The sequence below is a fragment of the Lipomyces japonicus genome, assembly GCF_038497905.1.
Source record: "Lipomyces japonicus strain CBS 7319 unplaced genomic scaffold V1514scaffold_23, whole genome shotgun sequence".
NCBI lineage: Eukaryota > Fungi > Ascomycota > Lipomycetes > Lipomycetales > Lipomycetaceae > Lipomyces > Lipomyces japonicus.
Window position 1 is genome coordinate 1 of NW_027117835.1, and position 16,606 is coordinate 16,606.

At 44.3% G+C, this 16,606-nt stretch overlaps 7 protein-coding genes across 7 annotated transcripts; 2 read left to right on the forward strand and 5 right to left on the reverse strand.

Annotated features, from left to right (window-relative positions):
• On the forward strand, positions 1-515 carry V1514DRAFT_86216 (uncharacterized protein). The gene is made up of 3 exons (XM_066930162.1): positions 1-151; positions 232-335; positions 390-515. The coding sequence occupies exons 1-3, from the start codon at positions 67-69 to the stop codon at positions 414-416; spliced, it is 216 nt and encodes a 71-aa protein (XP_066782898.1). The 5' UTR covers positions 1-66; the 3' UTR covers positions 417-515.
• On the reverse strand, positions 239-2,306 carry V1514DRAFT_307704 (Rho GTPase activation protein). The gene is made up of 3 exons (XM_066925703.1): positions 1,522-2,306; positions 1,010-1,420; positions 239-945 (listed from the first exon to the last, which is right to left on the reverse strand). Exons 1-3 carry the CDS (start codon positions 2,238-2,240, stop codon positions 684-686), a joined length of 1,392 nt encoding a protein of 463 aa, XP_066782899.1. The 5' UTR covers positions 2,241-2,306; the 3' UTR covers positions 239-683.
• Positions 2,307-3,171: 865 nt separating this feature from the next.
• Positions 3,172-4,870, reverse strand: V1514DRAFT_357594 (uncharacterized protein; the record flags this gene model as incomplete). Its single annotated transcript, XM_066929664.1, has 6 exons — positions 3,172-4,086; positions 4,228-4,372; positions 4,434-4,507; positions 4,555-4,641; positions 4,703-4,739; positions 4,763-4,870. The coding sequence occupies 6 exons, from the start codon at positions 4,868-4,870 to the stop codon at positions 3,632-3,634; spliced, it is 906 nt and encodes a 301-aa protein (XP_066782900.1). The 3' UTR covers positions 3,172-3,631.
• An 878-nt stretch (positions 4,871-5,748) lies between these two features.
• Positions 5,749-7,581, reverse strand: V1514DRAFT_331988 (uncharacterized protein). Its single transcript, XM_066927778.1, has 2 exons — positions 6,389-7,581; positions 5,749-6,326 (listed from the first exon to the last, which is right to left on the reverse strand). Exons 1-2 carry the CDS (start codon positions 7,556-7,558, stop codon positions 6,027-6,029), a joined length of 1,470 nt encoding a protein of 489 aa, XP_066782901.1. The 5' UTR covers positions 7,559-7,581; the 3' UTR covers positions 5,749-6,026.
• A 216-nt stretch (positions 7,582-7,797) lies between these two features.
• On the reverse strand, positions 7,798-9,459 carry V1514DRAFT_281612 (general substrate transporter; the record flags this gene model as incomplete). Its single annotated transcript, XM_066925076.1, has 1 exon — positions 7,798-9,459. One exon carries the CDS (start codon positions 9,457-9,459, stop codon positions 7,798-7,800), a length of 1,662 nt encoding a protein of 553 aa, XP_066782902.1.
• A 606-nt stretch (positions 9,460-10,065) lies between these two features.
• Positions 10,066-12,737, forward strand: V1514DRAFT_320392 (periplasmic beta-glucosidase; the record flags this gene model as incomplete). The annotated part of the gene is made up of 6 exons (XM_066925996.1): positions 10,066-10,358; positions 10,426-10,573; positions 10,643-10,741; positions 10,805-11,266; positions 11,329-11,670; positions 11,727-12,737. 6 exons carry the CDS (start codon positions 10,066-10,068, stop codon positions 12,735-12,737), a joined length of 2,355 nt encoding a protein of 784 aa, XP_066782903.1.
• A 181-nt stretch (positions 12,738-12,918) lies between these two features.
• On the reverse strand, positions 12,919-15,651 carry V1514DRAFT_331994 (glycosyl hydrolases family 31-domain-containing protein). The gene is made up of 3 exons (XM_066927779.1): positions 15,425-15,651; positions 15,208-15,372; positions 12,919-15,141 (listed from the first exon to the last, which is right to left on the reverse strand). Exons 1-3 carry the CDS (start codon positions 15,533-15,535, stop codon positions 12,970-12,972), a joined length of 2,448 nt encoding a protein of 815 aa, XP_066782904.1. The 5' UTR covers positions 15,536-15,651; the 3' UTR covers positions 12,919-12,969.
• Between the last annotated feature and the right edge of the window lie 955 nt (positions 15,652-16,606).

Consider the following 16,606-nt stretch of genomic DNA (forward strand, 5'->3'; position numbering starts at 1 on the left):
GGCAGCTTTGCATTGTCGCAAGGTCACACTACTTCCGCTTACGATATCAGCAAGACTGCGGTTAACATGTTGACAAAACAGTACGCCAACGCATTCGGACAATCCGAGGGTTTCACAGTCGTGGCTCTTGCCCCGGGTTGGGTTCAGACTGGTATGCAGATTGTTATTAAACATAGCACGCGAGTTGTGTCTTATAATTTTTTTTTTAAACTAATATTATTTCTGAAACAGATTTGGGTGGAAAAAACGCACCGTTGACACCAGAAGAGTCCGTATCTGCAGTTTTGAAAACAATTTCAGAATTGACACCTTCAAAGACCGGTTCTTTCATCGATGTAAGTGTGATTGAATAGACATTTTACCTAGCCAGCTCACTAATATTATCCAAGCGTTTTGGAGAACCACTTCCTTACTAAATTTGTATATATTATCCTCATAATATATTCATTAATCTATAGCTTGCGTAACAATAATTAAGCACCCTAAAACAAAACAAAAAATACACCCCCCAAGCAAAGTCATTCAATGAAAGAAAACAAAAAATTTGCGCTTTAAAAAACGCTTATTTCCTGAATACTTTTCCGTTTTTGATCAATCTCTTGAACTTCTTCAAATGCTGACCTGTCTGGAAGTTTTTCCAAGGATTCCTTGTCCAATAAAACAGAGGACCCTCCAATTGTCAATCACCCAAATCCAGATTCAACGTCTTCGTCCTTGGTTGTTACATGATTTAAACCAAGTCCTGACAATGATTGCGGATTTGAAGGCATAAAATCATCAGAGAAAATACGTGATGGAGCAGAAATCATTGTTCGCAAAATAGTCTGAATCGCACCCAGATCAGAACTAGCCGCAAATGGATCATTGTTCGGGAGTAAACTCATCGAAAATACAATAGAAAGATTTATCGCATGCATCTTGTTAACATCTCCGTGGTCGGATATTCTGTATATAAACAATTAGCTGTTAATCAAAATATACTGCGCCAAAGATATCTACTCACATCTACAAGTGCTCGATAATGCGTTTTAGCAAAAAATAATTGTTAATAGGCAATTTCTGAGTCGATTGAGCCAACGCAAAAATCTGTTCTCCTTCTTCGGAAAGTTTTGCAATCGCCGTGAATTCTGAAAACAACTCGGCTGTCAACAAAGAATCTGGCAATTCACGAAGATACAGCTTGAGGCCCCCCGCGATTGTATTTACATCAAACCATCGATCATCGTCCATGTCAACGGGTAAACCTGAATCAAACGCATTTTTCAACGCATTCATGTTAGAAAGCGATCCTGGGACTCGATAAATTCCGACTTCTTCTAGCCCACGCGCTTCGATCTCGGTTAGCAACTTAGTCACTACTCGAGGAATAAGCTCATTCTCCCGTTGACAAACTTTTGCAATCGGAATCCCAAAAACTACGCTGCATTAGCATCAATTAAAATACAGGTGTACCTTTGTTACATACCCTTAGTGGCTGCATCCATGGGTACAGTATTCAATCCATCAGTAAGAAATGGCGACCGTGAGACAGATAACGCCCTAACAGCAGAACATAAACGAACCCATTCCTCAAGATCCTCTTCACTAGTTGCTTGAAGAAGGTAATCGGCCCCATCATCACACACAATTTTAAACATGCCATTTCCCCGTGTCGCCGCTGGAATAGTAGTAATAGCAGTAGCAAGATTCACAGTGACCGAAGGACGATGCCTCGTTTCGACAGTCGTAACATCAGGCAAATCATATGAGAGAATCGATTTGTCACCCGGTGAAGGGGACGTATTTGTTCCTCCAAATGCCATAGACAGTGGCCTTACAGCGCGTAGTAAACCCCCAAGCCTAGATGGCTTACTTGTCCTCCGTTCTTGCTGTGCAGGTAACCGATTTTTATTGAAAACTTTCGATTGGTCCCTAAAATGGCGATCTAAGACATCACGCTGCCTTGCATCACGACGAAACTTTTCCAGCTCGTTAATGACCAATGACGTAAATACTTTTGTGTTCTTGGAATTTTTTGAATCACGTTCTTTTGTTTCCTTCATTGCAGCATCTTTAACAGCTCGCTTATCAAACCGTAATAATTGTAAATCGTTCGTAATTTGAGACAATACAGCTTCTAGCTCTGCTAAACCATTGGTGCTACTTCTCTTCCAAGGTCTCAAGTCCACTATATTCGACAAAAAGTTATATATATATCTTTGCTTGTCAAAATTAATCAGTTGCGGCTTCTCTAAAGACATGTTTGGTACGTAACAAACAATCTCAAGTATACGTTCGACCACCCATCCTATGCATGGGCTGAACGATCGCGAATGATTTCCGACGAACCATCAGATTCTCGTTTATTATCATCCAGTCTAGAAATTATTTGTTTAAGTTTTTCAATCTGATGCACGTCGGAAGGAGCAACCGAACCCTTAAACAGTTTGGCAGTACAAGTAATACATCCTGCCAGAGATTACGGTAGAGGAAGCAAGGGAGTGGATGAGAGTGAAGCGTGAGGAGTTGGGTCATGTGGCGAAGACATTGTTGTTCGAGGAAGCAAAAAAGGAAATTTTATGTAGAAGGCTTAGAAGAAATTACGGGAGAAGTGTTGAAAAATTGCAGGACGTGCCAACTAACGGAAAGGGTAAGTTCAGAACCACGCGCAGCACACCCCCTGTCCGTCCCTGCACTATTTCAACGGTGGGGTATTGATACTATTGGGCCATTTCCAACGACAGCTCGTCAGGCGCGTTATACGGTAACAGCTATCGACTGCAACACTGGCTGGGCTTTTGTTATTGGAACGTGGAATACGGAGTTACTCCGACCAATAGATCTCACAACTCGATCTACCGAATTGTGGAATGGGACTAAAGAACTACGACGCTTAGACCATGTCGCACAGCAGAGGCATTTGGCCTTCATCCAGTCCAGGAATTATTTGTGAAGGTGCTCTGTAAAAGAAGGTGTTGGAGTAAATTTGACCGGCCGATATGATCGCCTTGCAAACAATTTCCTGAGCTTGCGTAACAAGGACCCTATCGATTCTGCATGTTCTTTCAAAGAATTATAATTTTCTATGCGCTTATGCCACGCAATATCTTCAGCGTCAACATCTCGTAAAAACTCCAAAAAGGAATCCCGCAGTCTAATGTCGTTTAAAAAATCTGAATAGTACTCAGAAATCCACAGATTGCATGCTTCTAAGATACCAATTTGAATCTTTGCCATCATTTCCCAATCAATATCTTCATTGTCTGTTATCACTGAGTCCCAATCTGGGAATAAAAGTTCATCGACTTATTGTCATTATTCAATCAGCTGGCAGCCACAGATCGTGCTCCTAAGAAACGTTTTCTTAATGCATCCAGTAATCTGTCGGCCGTGCAAAAACTTCTAAAAGTTGCAAAAAAGTGGATGTGAATATGTCCATGTTCATCTTGAAAACAATCTGTCCAAATTTTTGCAAGGAGAACACATCTTCTGCACCAATTCGCGTACTAAACTCTTCTATTCCGATTACTAAAACATCCAATAGTCAATTTAGTGAACCATTTTTGGTGACAACGTTAATCGCCAATGGTTGTGCTGATTTATATTCAAAAATTTGTAAATCGGCTCCCGAACTGTGTCTTAAGGATTGAAACTAAGCTGATAATGGTCGAGATCCGATACTTAACCTTTTTGATGGGTTCGCCATGATAACGCTAGACAATCTCGATGTTCTAACCGACTCTACCTTAAAAAATTTCAAAATAAGATCATTTTCCACATGATACAAAGTTACACCCATGTTCAAGACATCCCTGACAGTCTTGATCAAAAAGTGTCTATTAGGTAAAGCAGCTGTTCTGCTTCTACTAGTCGCATCTAAATCAGAATAGCCTGTTATATTGACATTTGATTTGGAAGGTGGAAAAGAGCTCGCTCCTCGAAGATGTCGCTTTTCAATTTCTGTGGATTGATATTGACTACTCGGTGATTGAAAAACATGCTCGGCGGAAGCTTTTGATTTTAAGGATGATACTGACCGTTTGTATAGCAAACCACCTGCTTCTAAGATATCCTTTGGTGCAAATAACTTATAGGACGTGAGAATTTCTGTAAAAATAAGTGGCGAATATGAGCCAGTTGACAATGCAGAACGCTGAGATGTGTAATATTAGGCGTATGATCCTGTTGAAGGAGGTTCATATTGAAGAGAAAGGTCGAGTAACCCAGACGGTGTTATTATTGAGGAACCTTGAGCAGTTTCGTATGCTTTATACAAACATTCTTGAAAAGCTTTAATCGGAGGTTCAATAGTTCGCAGAGAGCTTTCGTTTTGAACGTTGTGTATATAGTTTGACCACATTTCTAAAATGATTTTTGACAAAATCATGATCATCTAAAGTATTGACATCTGCATGTAGATCTTTAAAATGTGAAATGACGTTTTTAGGACATACAATAACTTTGCATTTTGTGCAGATGGCGAATTTCCACCTTTGATTAATTTGAAAATGATCCATGATATTAAAATCTATGTTGCATTAATAACAGTTGCTTGAAAATGAAAGAAAAACTAACCAGGATGAGCACTGTTTATTTGCGAAGATGAATTAATATTATCATTTGGTATGGTGACAGTGTCTTTAATGTCGGTGACATCTTGAACTAATACAGTGGTTTCTATTAAAAATCAACTTAATATTTAGACAAGCAATTTTGAACAAACCTTCAAGAATAAAGTCGTGAACTATTTCCTCAGACAGCTCTGCTATACCAATGTCATTACCATTTGGCTTCCTGGTGCAACCTTTAACCGTATGACGTCAACCACTTCGAACAACTTTTTCAATTGGTAGGGGACAGTTAGGACATTTGTATTTATCAGTCTCAACATCCTTCTCTAACTCTACGGTCTTTTTGGTGAAAGGATTACAAATTGTTGTGCGATGATAATCCTTTATGTGCCAGTTTGATGCTTGCACATTTTTATTTCAAACAAATGTTGCAATTGATTTTTTGTATATTATAATAATTTGCAATTTTAATAATTTTTGAATTACTCAAAGTATGGTGGTAAAACAACATGTGTTGTTGGGCTGTGTTAGGCTGAGCGTGGCTGGATAAAGCCTGGTTAGAGGTTTTTAGTACTTACTGTACATATATATTTGCTGATAAAATTCATTCATCATCGAAAATTAGACAATGGGTTATAATATTTGATTTTAGTAAAGTCTAATATAGGAACATATAGGGCAAATTCAAGTTACACAAAATGAATGAAATTAAAAAATTTGAAACTTTATTTTCCTCCATCATTAAATTATTAGTTATTTCATTACACAAAATCTAATGTAACTGAGTCAAAAAAAAAATGAGGAAAAATAAAAGTTACATTACTTAAGTGAAAAATAAAAATTTAAAACAATTTAAAAAAAAAAAAAAAATCCAAAATATTTTTAAAAAGAAATATTGTCGTGATAAAAAACTCATTAATTACATAAAAAAATAGAAAATAAATTAAAAAAAAAATTAAAAAAAAATTGAGCAAGTAAAAAACTCTAAGTGGAAAATAAAAATGTTGAAAATAATTTTGAAAAAAAGTCGACTATTATTACATAATCATGAGATTTGCAGTTTGTGCGACTAACTACAGAACGAAAAGCTCTGCTTCTGATGCCGGGGACCGGACTTTTGTTTTTACTACAAAATTACGCCCTTACCCACGGAACCCGCTAACTAAATCAAACGGCAACCTTGATTACACAGTTATATTCTCCATCTCTAGACACGTGATTTATATTTATTTTTACTTGCCAGCATATAGCGTCTCAATAAACTAATTACACGTCAATTTATCATCATGAAAAAACGTTTGGAACGTTTAAGCAAATTCAGTCAAGTCATATTCTCTCAATTAAAGAAAAAAACCAAATAAATTCATTAAAATTAGATAGTAAGAAATTGAACGTAGCCCAAAACTGAAAAAAAAATAATATAAAACAGAGTAACTCCTTTGCCAAACAAATATACTTACATAACTACTTACACTTTTAAATACTATCCAACAATTGCATTACCCTGACTGTTTCGCGATGATTGTTTTCATAACATTCATCATATGCCAGCAGAAAATCGTTCGACACGGAATGGCTGTTCACGGCTTTAAGCAACTTGCCGAAAATTCTGTCCCGCGCACGAGGTTCGGTCGATTTCAACGATGAAATGAATAATATGAAATGATGCAACAAGTCTCTAGACGTGCTTATTATCGGATTTCGATCATGACTAGCTTGCGGAGAACAAAGCACGACGTCAGCCAGCGCGCTCGATATTTCATAAAGCTTAAATTTCTAATTTAGTACAAGTTAGAAGGAAAAAAAAAAATGAAAATAAAATAGCAAGTTTGAGTTACCATTTCAGGGCCATGCGCTTCAAATGCTTCGATATCAACCGTCATGCCGATTTCCATAATATTTTTTACCGCCGATGCGGGAAAATCTATCGAAACATTACCGTTACCTTTCAACACTGCAAGTTGCCAGGTCAGGATTTGCATCCACCGTTGGGTCACAAAAATGTCAACTTTTTGAGACTCGTGGGCAAGCAACAATGGGTTGATCTGCATGACCTGTTCGACTGTTCGTTGAATGTTTTCCATGCAGGCGTGATCAGGTCGTTTCCAGGTATCGATTGTGTTCTTGTCTGGCTTTAAAAATAAATGAATCAAATTCAAAAACCCAGTCATGAACACGCGCTCGTTTTGGTCTTGGATGCCATCCAATGAGGGCAAGCCGATGCTCGGTTCCAATATTACCGGCATTTCATATTGCAAGGAATATCCGCGTTCTGTCACGATCATCATGTAATATAATTTTCTCATGCGTTGCTCTTGGCCAGGCGTCATCATTAAATACGTGTCTTCCCGGTGCAAGCCTAACGCATGAAGTCCGGATACTGCTTCCCGTAGGCTCATGAACGCACTCGAGTTATTCCTCTCGTTACTGAAATAAGTATGCAAAAAATATGAAGTCAGAATGGTGTTAACCGTAACCACCGGCATCAGTGCTTTCGCTCTCATGACTTCCGAAACTAAATGATTCGCGGTCACTGGTGCGGATTCAGGCAAATGAAGTTGCGATATCGTGGCTGCAGCGATTGCTGTAACCAAAGCGTAAATTTCATTGGTCGGGTACGGATCTGATAATCTGGCATACAGCATCGTTATGTCCACAACGGGCCATACCAGTTTCAGCTTCTCGCCGTAGGCATCGATTATTGGCTTGAGCTGTTCGAGATCAATTATCGTGCTTGACGATGACGATGACGATGACGACGATGACAATAACAAGCTCGGTGGTGGTGAAACAACCGTGATAGCTCTGCTTGTATCCGCTATTGCTTTGAGTGTTTTCTGTTTCGGCCTGCGTGGGCCGCCGATCTTGCGGACATGCGTATACGTGCACGAAATCTTGGCTCGTTGGCAAGGACCGCAACTCGAGTTCTCGTTTTCGCCATCGCATCTAATTTTTCTCACGTAGCATCCATCACAAGCTCGGTGAGCTGAACTGGCATTGTTCACCATTGATAACACATGAAGTCGTGAACGAGCTTGCAGTTGGAAAATGAAACGCGGGGGTTCAAAGTTTTCTGGGGAAAAGACGAAAAGGTCAACCCTAACCGTAAGCGGTAGTTTTTTTTTTTTTTTTTTTTTTCATAGAGTTTCCAATGCAAAACCAACATTCAAATTAAATTGGTAAAAAAAGAAAGACTTCATTAAATATTTAAAATTACATTACTATAATATACGGATATTTAAAGCATTCAAGTAGCTTTACCCTCCTTATCCCTTCCGACTTGATCCAACGGCTTATCAGAACTGTAAGGATCAACCACGTAGTCGTTAAACTTCCTTGCCGAAACATGATTATGAAACATGATATCCAATTCAGCATAGGTTCGTCCCTTAGATTCTGGAAGCCTAAAGTATGCCCAAACAACGGTAACGAAAGCCGTGCCGGCCCAAAAAAATGCAGTCTTGCCCTTCCAGTCACCTTCGGTCGGGTTAATCATGTAAGGTTCAATCACGTTTGCGATAATTTGAATAATATAATAAAAATTGCGGGCAAGCACGACCGAGTTTTGACGAAGACGAGTGGAAGAGATTTCGGCCGGAATCGTCCAACCTATCGGCCCAACCGTGCTGGAATAAGTGGCGAGCCAAAGAAAGCAAATGGCTGCCTGGCCCCAAATCACGCCGGATTGATTTTTGGGGATGGCTAAGAAGCCAATGAGCAGCAATAAAGCAAACATGATTGTCATGCCGCCAACGTAAATTGACCGACGACCAAATCGGGTCATGACAAACCAAGAGAAAACGGTTCCGCAGAACGCAACACCGGTGCCGCCCAAATTCATCTTGTAAGCATCCCCAGCACTTAAGCCGGCCAAGGTGAAAAAATATGTCGGACTGTAGGCAAACGTGGTACCGGACATGACCTGGCCAGCCATGATAAAGCATGCAATCTCGGTTCGTCGTAAGTCAGTACCTTTAAAGCAAGCAAGGTATGACTGGCTGGTTTCGATTTCTAATTCCAATTTATTTGTATGAACCATCATGGCCACAGTTTGCCGGGCCGTCGAAGGCGCGTTTTTGGAACTCAGACGAGAAACCGACCGTTCAGCATCAGCTAACCTTCCGGTTCGAACGAGCCACCAAGGTGATTCGGGAGCGAACAAGACCGCAACCAAGATCGGCAAAGGCCAGACCCATTGAACGGCAAACGGAATCCTGTAACCCCATTCATCAGTTCGACTTTGCAATCCTTGCAACACACCGGCACTGATGAGTTGGCCAATTGCCCAGCACATGTTGATGTAACTGGTCAAGTAACCGCGGAGGACCATGGGGCAAACCTCGGATGCATAGGCGGGACCAATCGTGGCAAAGATGCCCCAGGGAATGCCACACAGCAACTCACCCACAAACAAAACCTGGACAGTGGGAGCGAAAAAAGTGATGAAAATAAACGCAGCCATAAAAACTAGCGACACGATAAGAACTCGCCTGTGGCCAAACCTGGTAGACACGTAACCGTTAATCAGGCCACCAATAAACGTGCCAATCGTGGGGCCGTTTGAAAGCGCAGCCTGCCACGGAGCCGTGACTTGATAGCCGGTGCCGGCGTGGTACTCGCCATATTTTGCCTTGAACGTGTCGTAAGCGTAGAAATTGCCAATCAGATTCATGTCGTAGCCCTCCATGACAACCGTGAGGGAGATGATCAATGACCAGGCAATGGCCTTGGGGTATAACTTGAGAGCCTCGCGGGGAGTCAATTGGTGCTCAATATCATCGTAATCTTTACTGTCCTCAACCAGGTTTTTGCCCGTGTAAGCCGTGGCAAGATTGTTGTCGTATTCAACATGGTCCAAGTTTTGCTTTTCCAAAATGTTTGCGTCTGCGGTTGCTGCAGTGGCGGCCATTGCGGAGTGTGGGCGGTGGAATGGGGAGATGGGGAGATGGTGACCGACTGCACGGTTTTATGGACACGAACACCTGCCCGAGTCACGGCGGGGGATGGTTAATTGAGCTGGTTAAAAGGAACAACAACCGAAGCCGTGAAGAGGGCTGATGACAATACTGTCCGCGGGGCACGCCATTGCCATTGTATAGCTGTTAAAAGATTCAGGGGCGCGTCCGAGATCACGGCCGGGGAAACAAGGTTTGCGCGCGACAACTTTAACCCCGCCGCCGCACGCTGCGCGATCGCACCGAAAGGGGCCGAGAAAGGTTCCGCAAATCGTATTACGTTATACATTACTCACGGGATTGCCCGGCTTCCGACGGCTGAATTGGCACGGACAGCCAGCCAGGTTCTTCGCGGCTTCGTTGGCCTTATACATCCCACACCCCGCACAATACGATTAGTAGCGTGAAGGTAATTACAAAATGTGAGATGTGATATCAATCAAGTAGGTAAAAAAAAAAAAAAAAAAAACATATATATGTAGATCGAGATCGAGAGGTAGGTGGACGGTGAGAGGACAGACAGACACACAGACAGACAGACACTTTACTGAACAAGAAACATGAGGTTCCTATGCGCATTTTTGGCATTGATATGCTTGCTATGCTTGCTATCCGGCGTGACCGCGGCCTCACTGAATCCCCATACACCCGTGCCCGTGCCCGTATACAAAAATCCTCACGCCAGCATCGACGACCGGGTCAGCGATCTGCTGTCTCGCATGACGCTGGATGAAAAAATCGCCCAATTGGTGCAAGGCGATATCTCCAACTGGATCAACACCACCACGAACGTGTTTAACCGGACCGGGTTGGTGCAAAACATGAAATCCAAGGCCAGTCAATTCTACGCCGGGTAAGCCAAATTATAATAGCCCTTGCCCTCTTTGCTTATCGCGCTGCATTTGCATTAACTTATACAGTTATCCTATGCCCTACCCCTGGCTGGCCGAGGGAATCAAAATCGGCCAGGACTATCTGGTCCAAAACACCACGCTAGGCATTCCAGCGTTTGTTCAGTCTGAAGGCATCCATGGGTTTCTCATTTCCAACGCCACCATCTTTAACTCGGTAGGAGCTTCTTTTTTGAGATGTTTTAGTTCGTGATGTGTATCGAATGCTAATTATCATTCCTTGCAGCCAATTGCCCATAGTTGCTCATGGAATCCGCAGCTGGTCGAGCGCATGGCCGGAGTCATTGCTCAGGAAGCCAAAGCTCTCGGTGTAAATCAAATTTTTGTATGCTAAATTTTTCCCTTTTTTTTAAAAAAAAAAGTCGTTGTTTCTGATTCCGCATTCCAGGCACCGATTGTTGATTTGGCTCGTGAGCTTCGTTACGGTCGCGTGGAAGAGACCTTCGGCGAGGATGGCTATTTGGCCGGCGAACTCGGCTACAGCTACGTCAAGGGCTTGCAATCTAAAAACGTCAGCGCCATGGTTAAGCATTTTGCCGCGTTTGCATCTCCGGAGCAGGGTCTTAACACCGGTCCCGTGCACGGCGGCGAACGCGAACTCCGCACCACGTACCTGCCGCCTTTCAAGCGTGCCATTATCGATGCCGGTGCGCTGAGTGTCATGTCGTCGTATAATTCATATGACGGCGTGCCACTTGTTGTTGATCATCATGTTTTGACTGAAATCTTGCGAGACGAGTGGGATTACCAGTACTATGTGATTAGCGATGCCGGAGCTACCGACCGAGTATGCAACACTTTCCACCTTTGCGAATCCAATCCCATTGACAAGCAAGCAGCTGCTCAGCTGGTAAGTTTCATATATAATTATATATATTTATTAATATATATATTTAACTTTGGTTTTTATAGATTTTGCCAGCTGGAAATGATGTCGAAATGGGCAGTGGCTCGTTCAACTTTCTCACGCTTCCTGAACTCGTCAAATTTGGTAAGGTTTCAATCCAAACCGTGAATAAGGCGGTTGAGCGCGTACTGCGTGCCAAGTTTGCCGTCGGATTGTTTGAAAACCCGTACCTGGCTGCTAATGCGAGCCAGTGGCCGTCATTGATTCACACGCACCAAAGCGTCTCGCTGGCCCGCCAGTTGGACGCTGAATCAATCGTGCTTTTGGAAAACAAAAACAAAGTTTTGCCGTTATCCAAGACCGCAAACATTGCCGTGATTGGTCCCATGGCCCATGGTTATGTCAACGTAAGTTTTTTTTTTTCTCTTTTTTTTTTCCAACATTGCCTAAACTTTTTATATAGTATGGCGATTATGTTGTGAATGCGAGCCAATACCGAGGTGTTACCCCGTTCGACGGTATTTCCGCTGCATCCACTGGCCGAGTCACGTACACGCAGGGCTGTCAGCGCTGGTCGACGGACGAATCCGGGTTCGCCGAAGCCGTGGCAGCCGCTGAAGCAGCTGACGTGGCGGTCGTCGTGGTTGGCACCTGGTCGCGCGATCAGGTCGAGCTTTGGCAGGGCCTGAACGCGACCACGGGTGAACACGTTGATGTTTCATCGCTTAACCTGGTCGGTGCCATGCCACATTTAGTCAGGGCTATTATCAACACGGGCAAGCCGACCGTGGTTGTGTTTTCATCCGGAAAGCCAATTACGGAAGCATGGATCTCGGACCAGGCCTCAGCACTCGTACAACAGTTTTACCCATCCGAGCAAGGCGGTAACGCATTAGCTGACGTGCTGTTTGGCGACGTTAACCCGAGCGGCAAACTATCAGTCGCGTTTCCGTTCGACATTGGTACCACGCCCGTGTACTATGACTATCTCAACTCTGGCCGTTCCGCCGACGCCGGTCACGCTTACGCGAACGGCAGTTTGCAATTCGGTCATCAGTACGTGCTGAACTCGCCCCTTCCTTTGTACGAATTCGGCTACGGCAAGTCATACGCGTCGTTCGCGTACGGCAATGTCACGCTCAGCAAAACTCGCGTATCAGCAAGCAAGCACACCATCGTGACCGCGACCGTTACCGTAACGAATAAATCGACCAGGGACGGCGCCGAAGTAGTGCAGTTGTACGTGCAGGACCTTGTCTCGTCCGTAGTCGTACCAAACCGGCAATTGAAAGGTTTTGCCAAGGTTGTGATTCCGGCGGGTCAATCCATGCCGGTTAGGATCCCGATCAAGCTTGCCGACCTGGGCTTGTGGGACATTAGGTTGAAGTACGTGGTCGAACCGGGCGATTTTAACATCTTGGTTGGCAGCTCTAGTACTGATATTCGAACCAATGCCACTCTTACTGTGTATTAATAACAAATGCAAATTTTTTTTTTGGCCAGATATAACTTTTTACAACATAAAATATTTTACAATTCGAGAATAGAAAGATATATAATATTAGCTATTTCTGTAAGTCTTGATCGAATAAGTTATGAAAAAAAATCAATAATTAATGACTCATTACTATAGGTCATAATGACCAAAAAAAATTGTTTCATTCTACGAGCAAGAAAATTGTTAAATTACGGTGTATTAAAAATCTCTAATTCCTTTGAAATTGCACTTTCTTTGCGCCAGGACTGACGTGAACCACAACCTCGTCATCCGCAACCACTGCCTGCACGTTCTTGCTGTCATCAATCACGACCGATTTCGCAACGTCAGCACCCACCAACTTGATTTTCCAATCTTGCTTAACCTTGCCAGCCACGATTTCGATGTTAACGTTGCTGCCAATCAGGGAAACTGCCGAAGCCGTCACCTTGATCAAAACCTTGCTCGGGCCTTTCACGTTCTTGTAATCCGCAATGTCAACCGTCTTGTCGATCGCATCAGCAGCGTTGATCACGACCGTGAAGCCGTCAGCGTATTCGTAGTCGAACCCGTCGCTGTCTGTGCCACCAAACACGACCACGCCTCCGGGACGGAGCAACACAGGCAGGCTAAAGAAATCGTGCGTCTCAGTCAGATACTGGCCGCCTTGCCTGATCTTGTTATCAATCAAGCCGTACCACTTGCCCGCGGGAACGTAATACGTAACCTTGTGAGAATGAAAAACGGGCGCGACCAGGATTTCGGATCCAAAGAAATACTGCGTGTCCACGGTCCAGTTCACGGGATCTTCGGGGATCTCGACAAACAGGGCGCGCAGCACGGAAACGCCGGTGTGGTGTGCGTTCAAGGCCTGACTGATAATGTAGGGCGCAAGCGATTGCTTGAATTTAACAAACTTGGCTAACACTTTTTCTGCCTCGCCCGAACTATCCACGATCCAGGGTACACGGTAACTGCTACTGCCGTGCAATCGCGAATGAGACGACAGCAAGCCAAACTGAATCCATCGCTTGTATACTGCCGGATCGGGTGACTGGCCTTCGAACCCGCCAATGTCATGCGCCCAAAATCCAAACCCAGTCAGAGCAAGACTGAGGCCGCCTCTGAGGGATTCAGCCATAGCACCAAAAGTTGACTCTGGGTCACCGCCCCAATGCACCGGGAATCGTTGCCCGCCAGCAGTGGCCGATCGGGCAAACAACAACGCATTTTCCTTGCCCAATTTCTTTGCCAAAATCTCAAACGTGGCCTGGTTATACAGGCAAGTGTAATAGTTGTGCATGCGCACGGGATCAGAACCGTCAAAATATACCGCGTCGCCATGCGGGATGCGCTCGCCAAAATCAGTTTTGAAGGTGTCCACACCATGGTCGATCAATCGCGCAAGCTTGGATTGATACCACGCAACCGCGCTTGGGTTGGTGAAATCGACAAACGCTTGTCCTGCCTGCCAAAAATCAGTCTGCCAAACCGAGCCGTCACCACGTTTAATAAAATAACCGTGCTGTTTTCCTTCGTTGAAAAGTTTGGACTCCTGAGCAATGTAAGGATTAATCCACACGCACACTTTAACGCCACGGTCATGAAGAGCTTTCAAATCAGCAGCCGGGTCGGGAAAATAATCCCTGTCAAATTCAAAATCACACCATTGAAACCGCTTCATCCAAAAGCAATCATAATGGAAAACGGAAACTTTAATGCCCCGATCTTCCATGCCATTCACAAATGACAACACGGTCGACCAATCGTACGACGTCGTGAACGAGGTTGACAACCACAATCCAAATGAGTAATTCGGCGGCAACGGCGGCCGGCCAGTCAGCAACGTGTATTTTTCTAAAACCTGCTTGGGCGACGGGCCGTAGATCACGTACGCGGACAATTGCTCGCCAGCGAGTGTGATGTTGAGTCGCGTGGTGTGTTCCGACTGCACCTCGTACTGAACCCTGCCAGCCGAGGGAACAAACACGCCGTATCCTTTAGACGACAAGTAGAAAGGGACGTTTTTGTACGCCAATTCGGACGCGGTGCCGCCGTCCTCATTCCAAACGTCAATCGACTGGCCGTTCTTGACGAACGGTGTGAACCGTTCACCAAAGCCATATACTTTCTCGTTCACGTCGAGGTCAAACTGGTAGGTCACGTAGGTCTTGCCCTTGGAAGGGTCTGTGTCGAACCTTTGAGAGTTGGCATGGTTGGTTGCGACCTTGACGAACCCAACCGATCGGAAGCCCAAGCCTGTGAGACGAAGTGTATCAGATGAATCGGTAAAATCGATATTAAAAGACTTGGGTCTCGTGTCAAGCGTGGCGGTCAGGTTGCCGGCAGACAGGCTCGTGAAGCCATCAGACTGGTTGATGGCGACCTTGGACGGTGCCGGCTATAAACAATATGGTCAGCTAAAAGTAACATACAAGGGTTCGTAGTTCGTGGTGGTTCACCATACCTTGACATCGGGAAACAGATCAAAGTTCGGCCCAATTTCAAGAGACCTGTGTCCGAACCAGTGCGTAGACGTCAGATGCACGATGCCTTCCGCCGGTGAGTCGATCGTATGAGTAAGCGTGGGTGTGTTGAGCGTGTCACCGCGATGGTTGAGCGGTTTGGATGTCTACAAAAACGGTTAGATTGAATGAACACGACCGGCCACGGTTTCGACATACGGTCACGGCATACACCCTGTCGTTCGACGTGTCAGTCTTGACCACCTCGACTGCCCAGTCAATCACGGTGTCGGGCGTGAGCTGCCACCTTCCTTCAGAAACCTTGACCATGCTTGCAAATGTGAACGGATGCCAGGACCAGCCTGAGGCGGCCCGAGGCAAGGCAGCTTTGGGTATAAATACAGCGGCCGCTGCGATTGGATTCGAGATGAGCTTGTGGCCTGGCGCCGAAAACGGTGCCGAACGCGTCGGCTCGATCGCTAACTATACATGATGATGCACGATAGAGTTTAGCCGGCAACCGACGGATCGGGCACGTGCAAACCTGATTCGGCAAATTAATTGAATATTAGTAATCGTTTAGTAACGCGTTATTGATTGTTAATTTTATGGTCTAAAGTTGGGATTCGTCAGAATAGCGACACTGACTCGTGCCATTACCTTTTTGGATGCTTTTACTTGGTATCCAATTGCTTGACTTGTGTTTTTTTGTTTACGAACGTTGTTTCTATGAAAGAGCTGGTGGCTTCGCAATCAATTTGGGCTTTAGCATGCAACAAATAGACAGGAAACAAATTAATTTTTAGACACAACGCTTGATTTGATTCCCGAACAATTTAACAATTCTCAGCAGTAGACCTTTCGTCGCACCTATTGGCGTTTTCTGTTTAAGGGTCGGGGTTTATCTTCATTCTCGCCACAATTCCAGCACAATCCTTGTTTGAATGAAGCGTCGACCTTGCTTCTCTGCCGTCACACGTGGTTTTGACGTGGCGATGCGTGAATGCTGTTTTTCCGACTACATGGGCCCCCATGCCGAACGGTCCTCTAAAGTTGGGATTTGCGACTCTGTTCGCAAAAGCTTGAGCGGTGCGTTTATTGGCTGATTCTACCCAATTTTTTTCTGCCACTCTATCCGCATCATTGGCCGGGTGCTCTAATCTGGCAATATCTTGTCTGATCTCTAACTAGGGTCCATCATAAATTGAGTCCCTCAAGACCGCATCATTATACTGCATGTATAGTGCGAAAAGACTAAAATTCTGCAAGATAAGTCGCCACACTAGTGATTTGTCACAGGTTTCGGAAACCCCGTTTTCTCGGTTTCCTCCCCTAAAGGTGGCCAAAAATTGATCTAAGGAAGGTATCATAACACCCCTGTCTCTCGGAATGATACACAAT

Excerpts from the sequence above, each read along its gene's own strand:
- V1514DRAFT_86216 (XM_066930162.1), top strand. The coding sequence starts at position 67 with ATGTTGACAAAACAGTACGCCAACGCATTCGGACAATCCGAGGGTTTC. Across the intron at positions 152-231 it reads CCCGGGTTGGGTTCAGACTG|ATTTGGGTGGAAAAAACGCA; the intron begins GTATGCAGATTG and ends TTTCTGAAACAG. Across the intron at positions 336-389 it reads AGACCGGTTCTTTCATCGAT|CGTTTTGGAGAACCACTTCC; the intron begins GTAAGTGTGATT and ends ATATTATCCAAG.
- V1514DRAFT_307704 (XM_066925703.1), bottom strand. The coding sequence starts at position 2,240 with ATGTCTTTAGAGAAGCCGCAACTGATTAATTTTGACAAGCAAAGATAT. Across the intron at positions 1,421-1,521 it reads AGGGCGTTATCTGTCTCACG|CGTAGTTTTTGGGATTCCGA; the intron begins GTCGCCATTTCT and ends ATGCTAATGCAG. Across the intron at positions 946-1,009 it reads AAACGCATTATCGAGCACTT|AATATCCGACCACGGAGATG; the intron begins GTAGATGTGAGT and ends GTTTATATACAG.
- V1514DRAFT_331988 (XM_066927778.1), bottom strand. The coding sequence starts at position 7,558 with ATGGTGAACAATGCCAGTTCAGCTCACCGAGCTTGTGATGGATGCTAC. Across the intron at positions 6,327-6,388 it reads AAGCGCATGGCCCTGAAATG|AAATTTAAGCTTTATGAAAT; the intron begins GTAACTCAAACT and ends GTACTAAATTAG.
- V1514DRAFT_331994 (XM_066927779.1), bottom strand. The coding sequence starts at position 15,535 with ATGGTCAAGGTTTCTGAAGGAAGGTGGCAGCTCACGCCCGACACCGTG. Across the intron at positions 15,373-15,424 it reads ACAGGGTGTATGCCGTGACC|ACATCCAAACCGCTCAACCA; the intron begins GTATGTCGAAAC and ends CCGTTTTTGTAG. Across the intron at positions 15,142-15,207 it reads ATCTGTTTCCCGATGTCAAG|CCGGCACCGTCCAAGGTCGC; the intron begins GTATGGTGAACC and ends TATTGTTTATAG.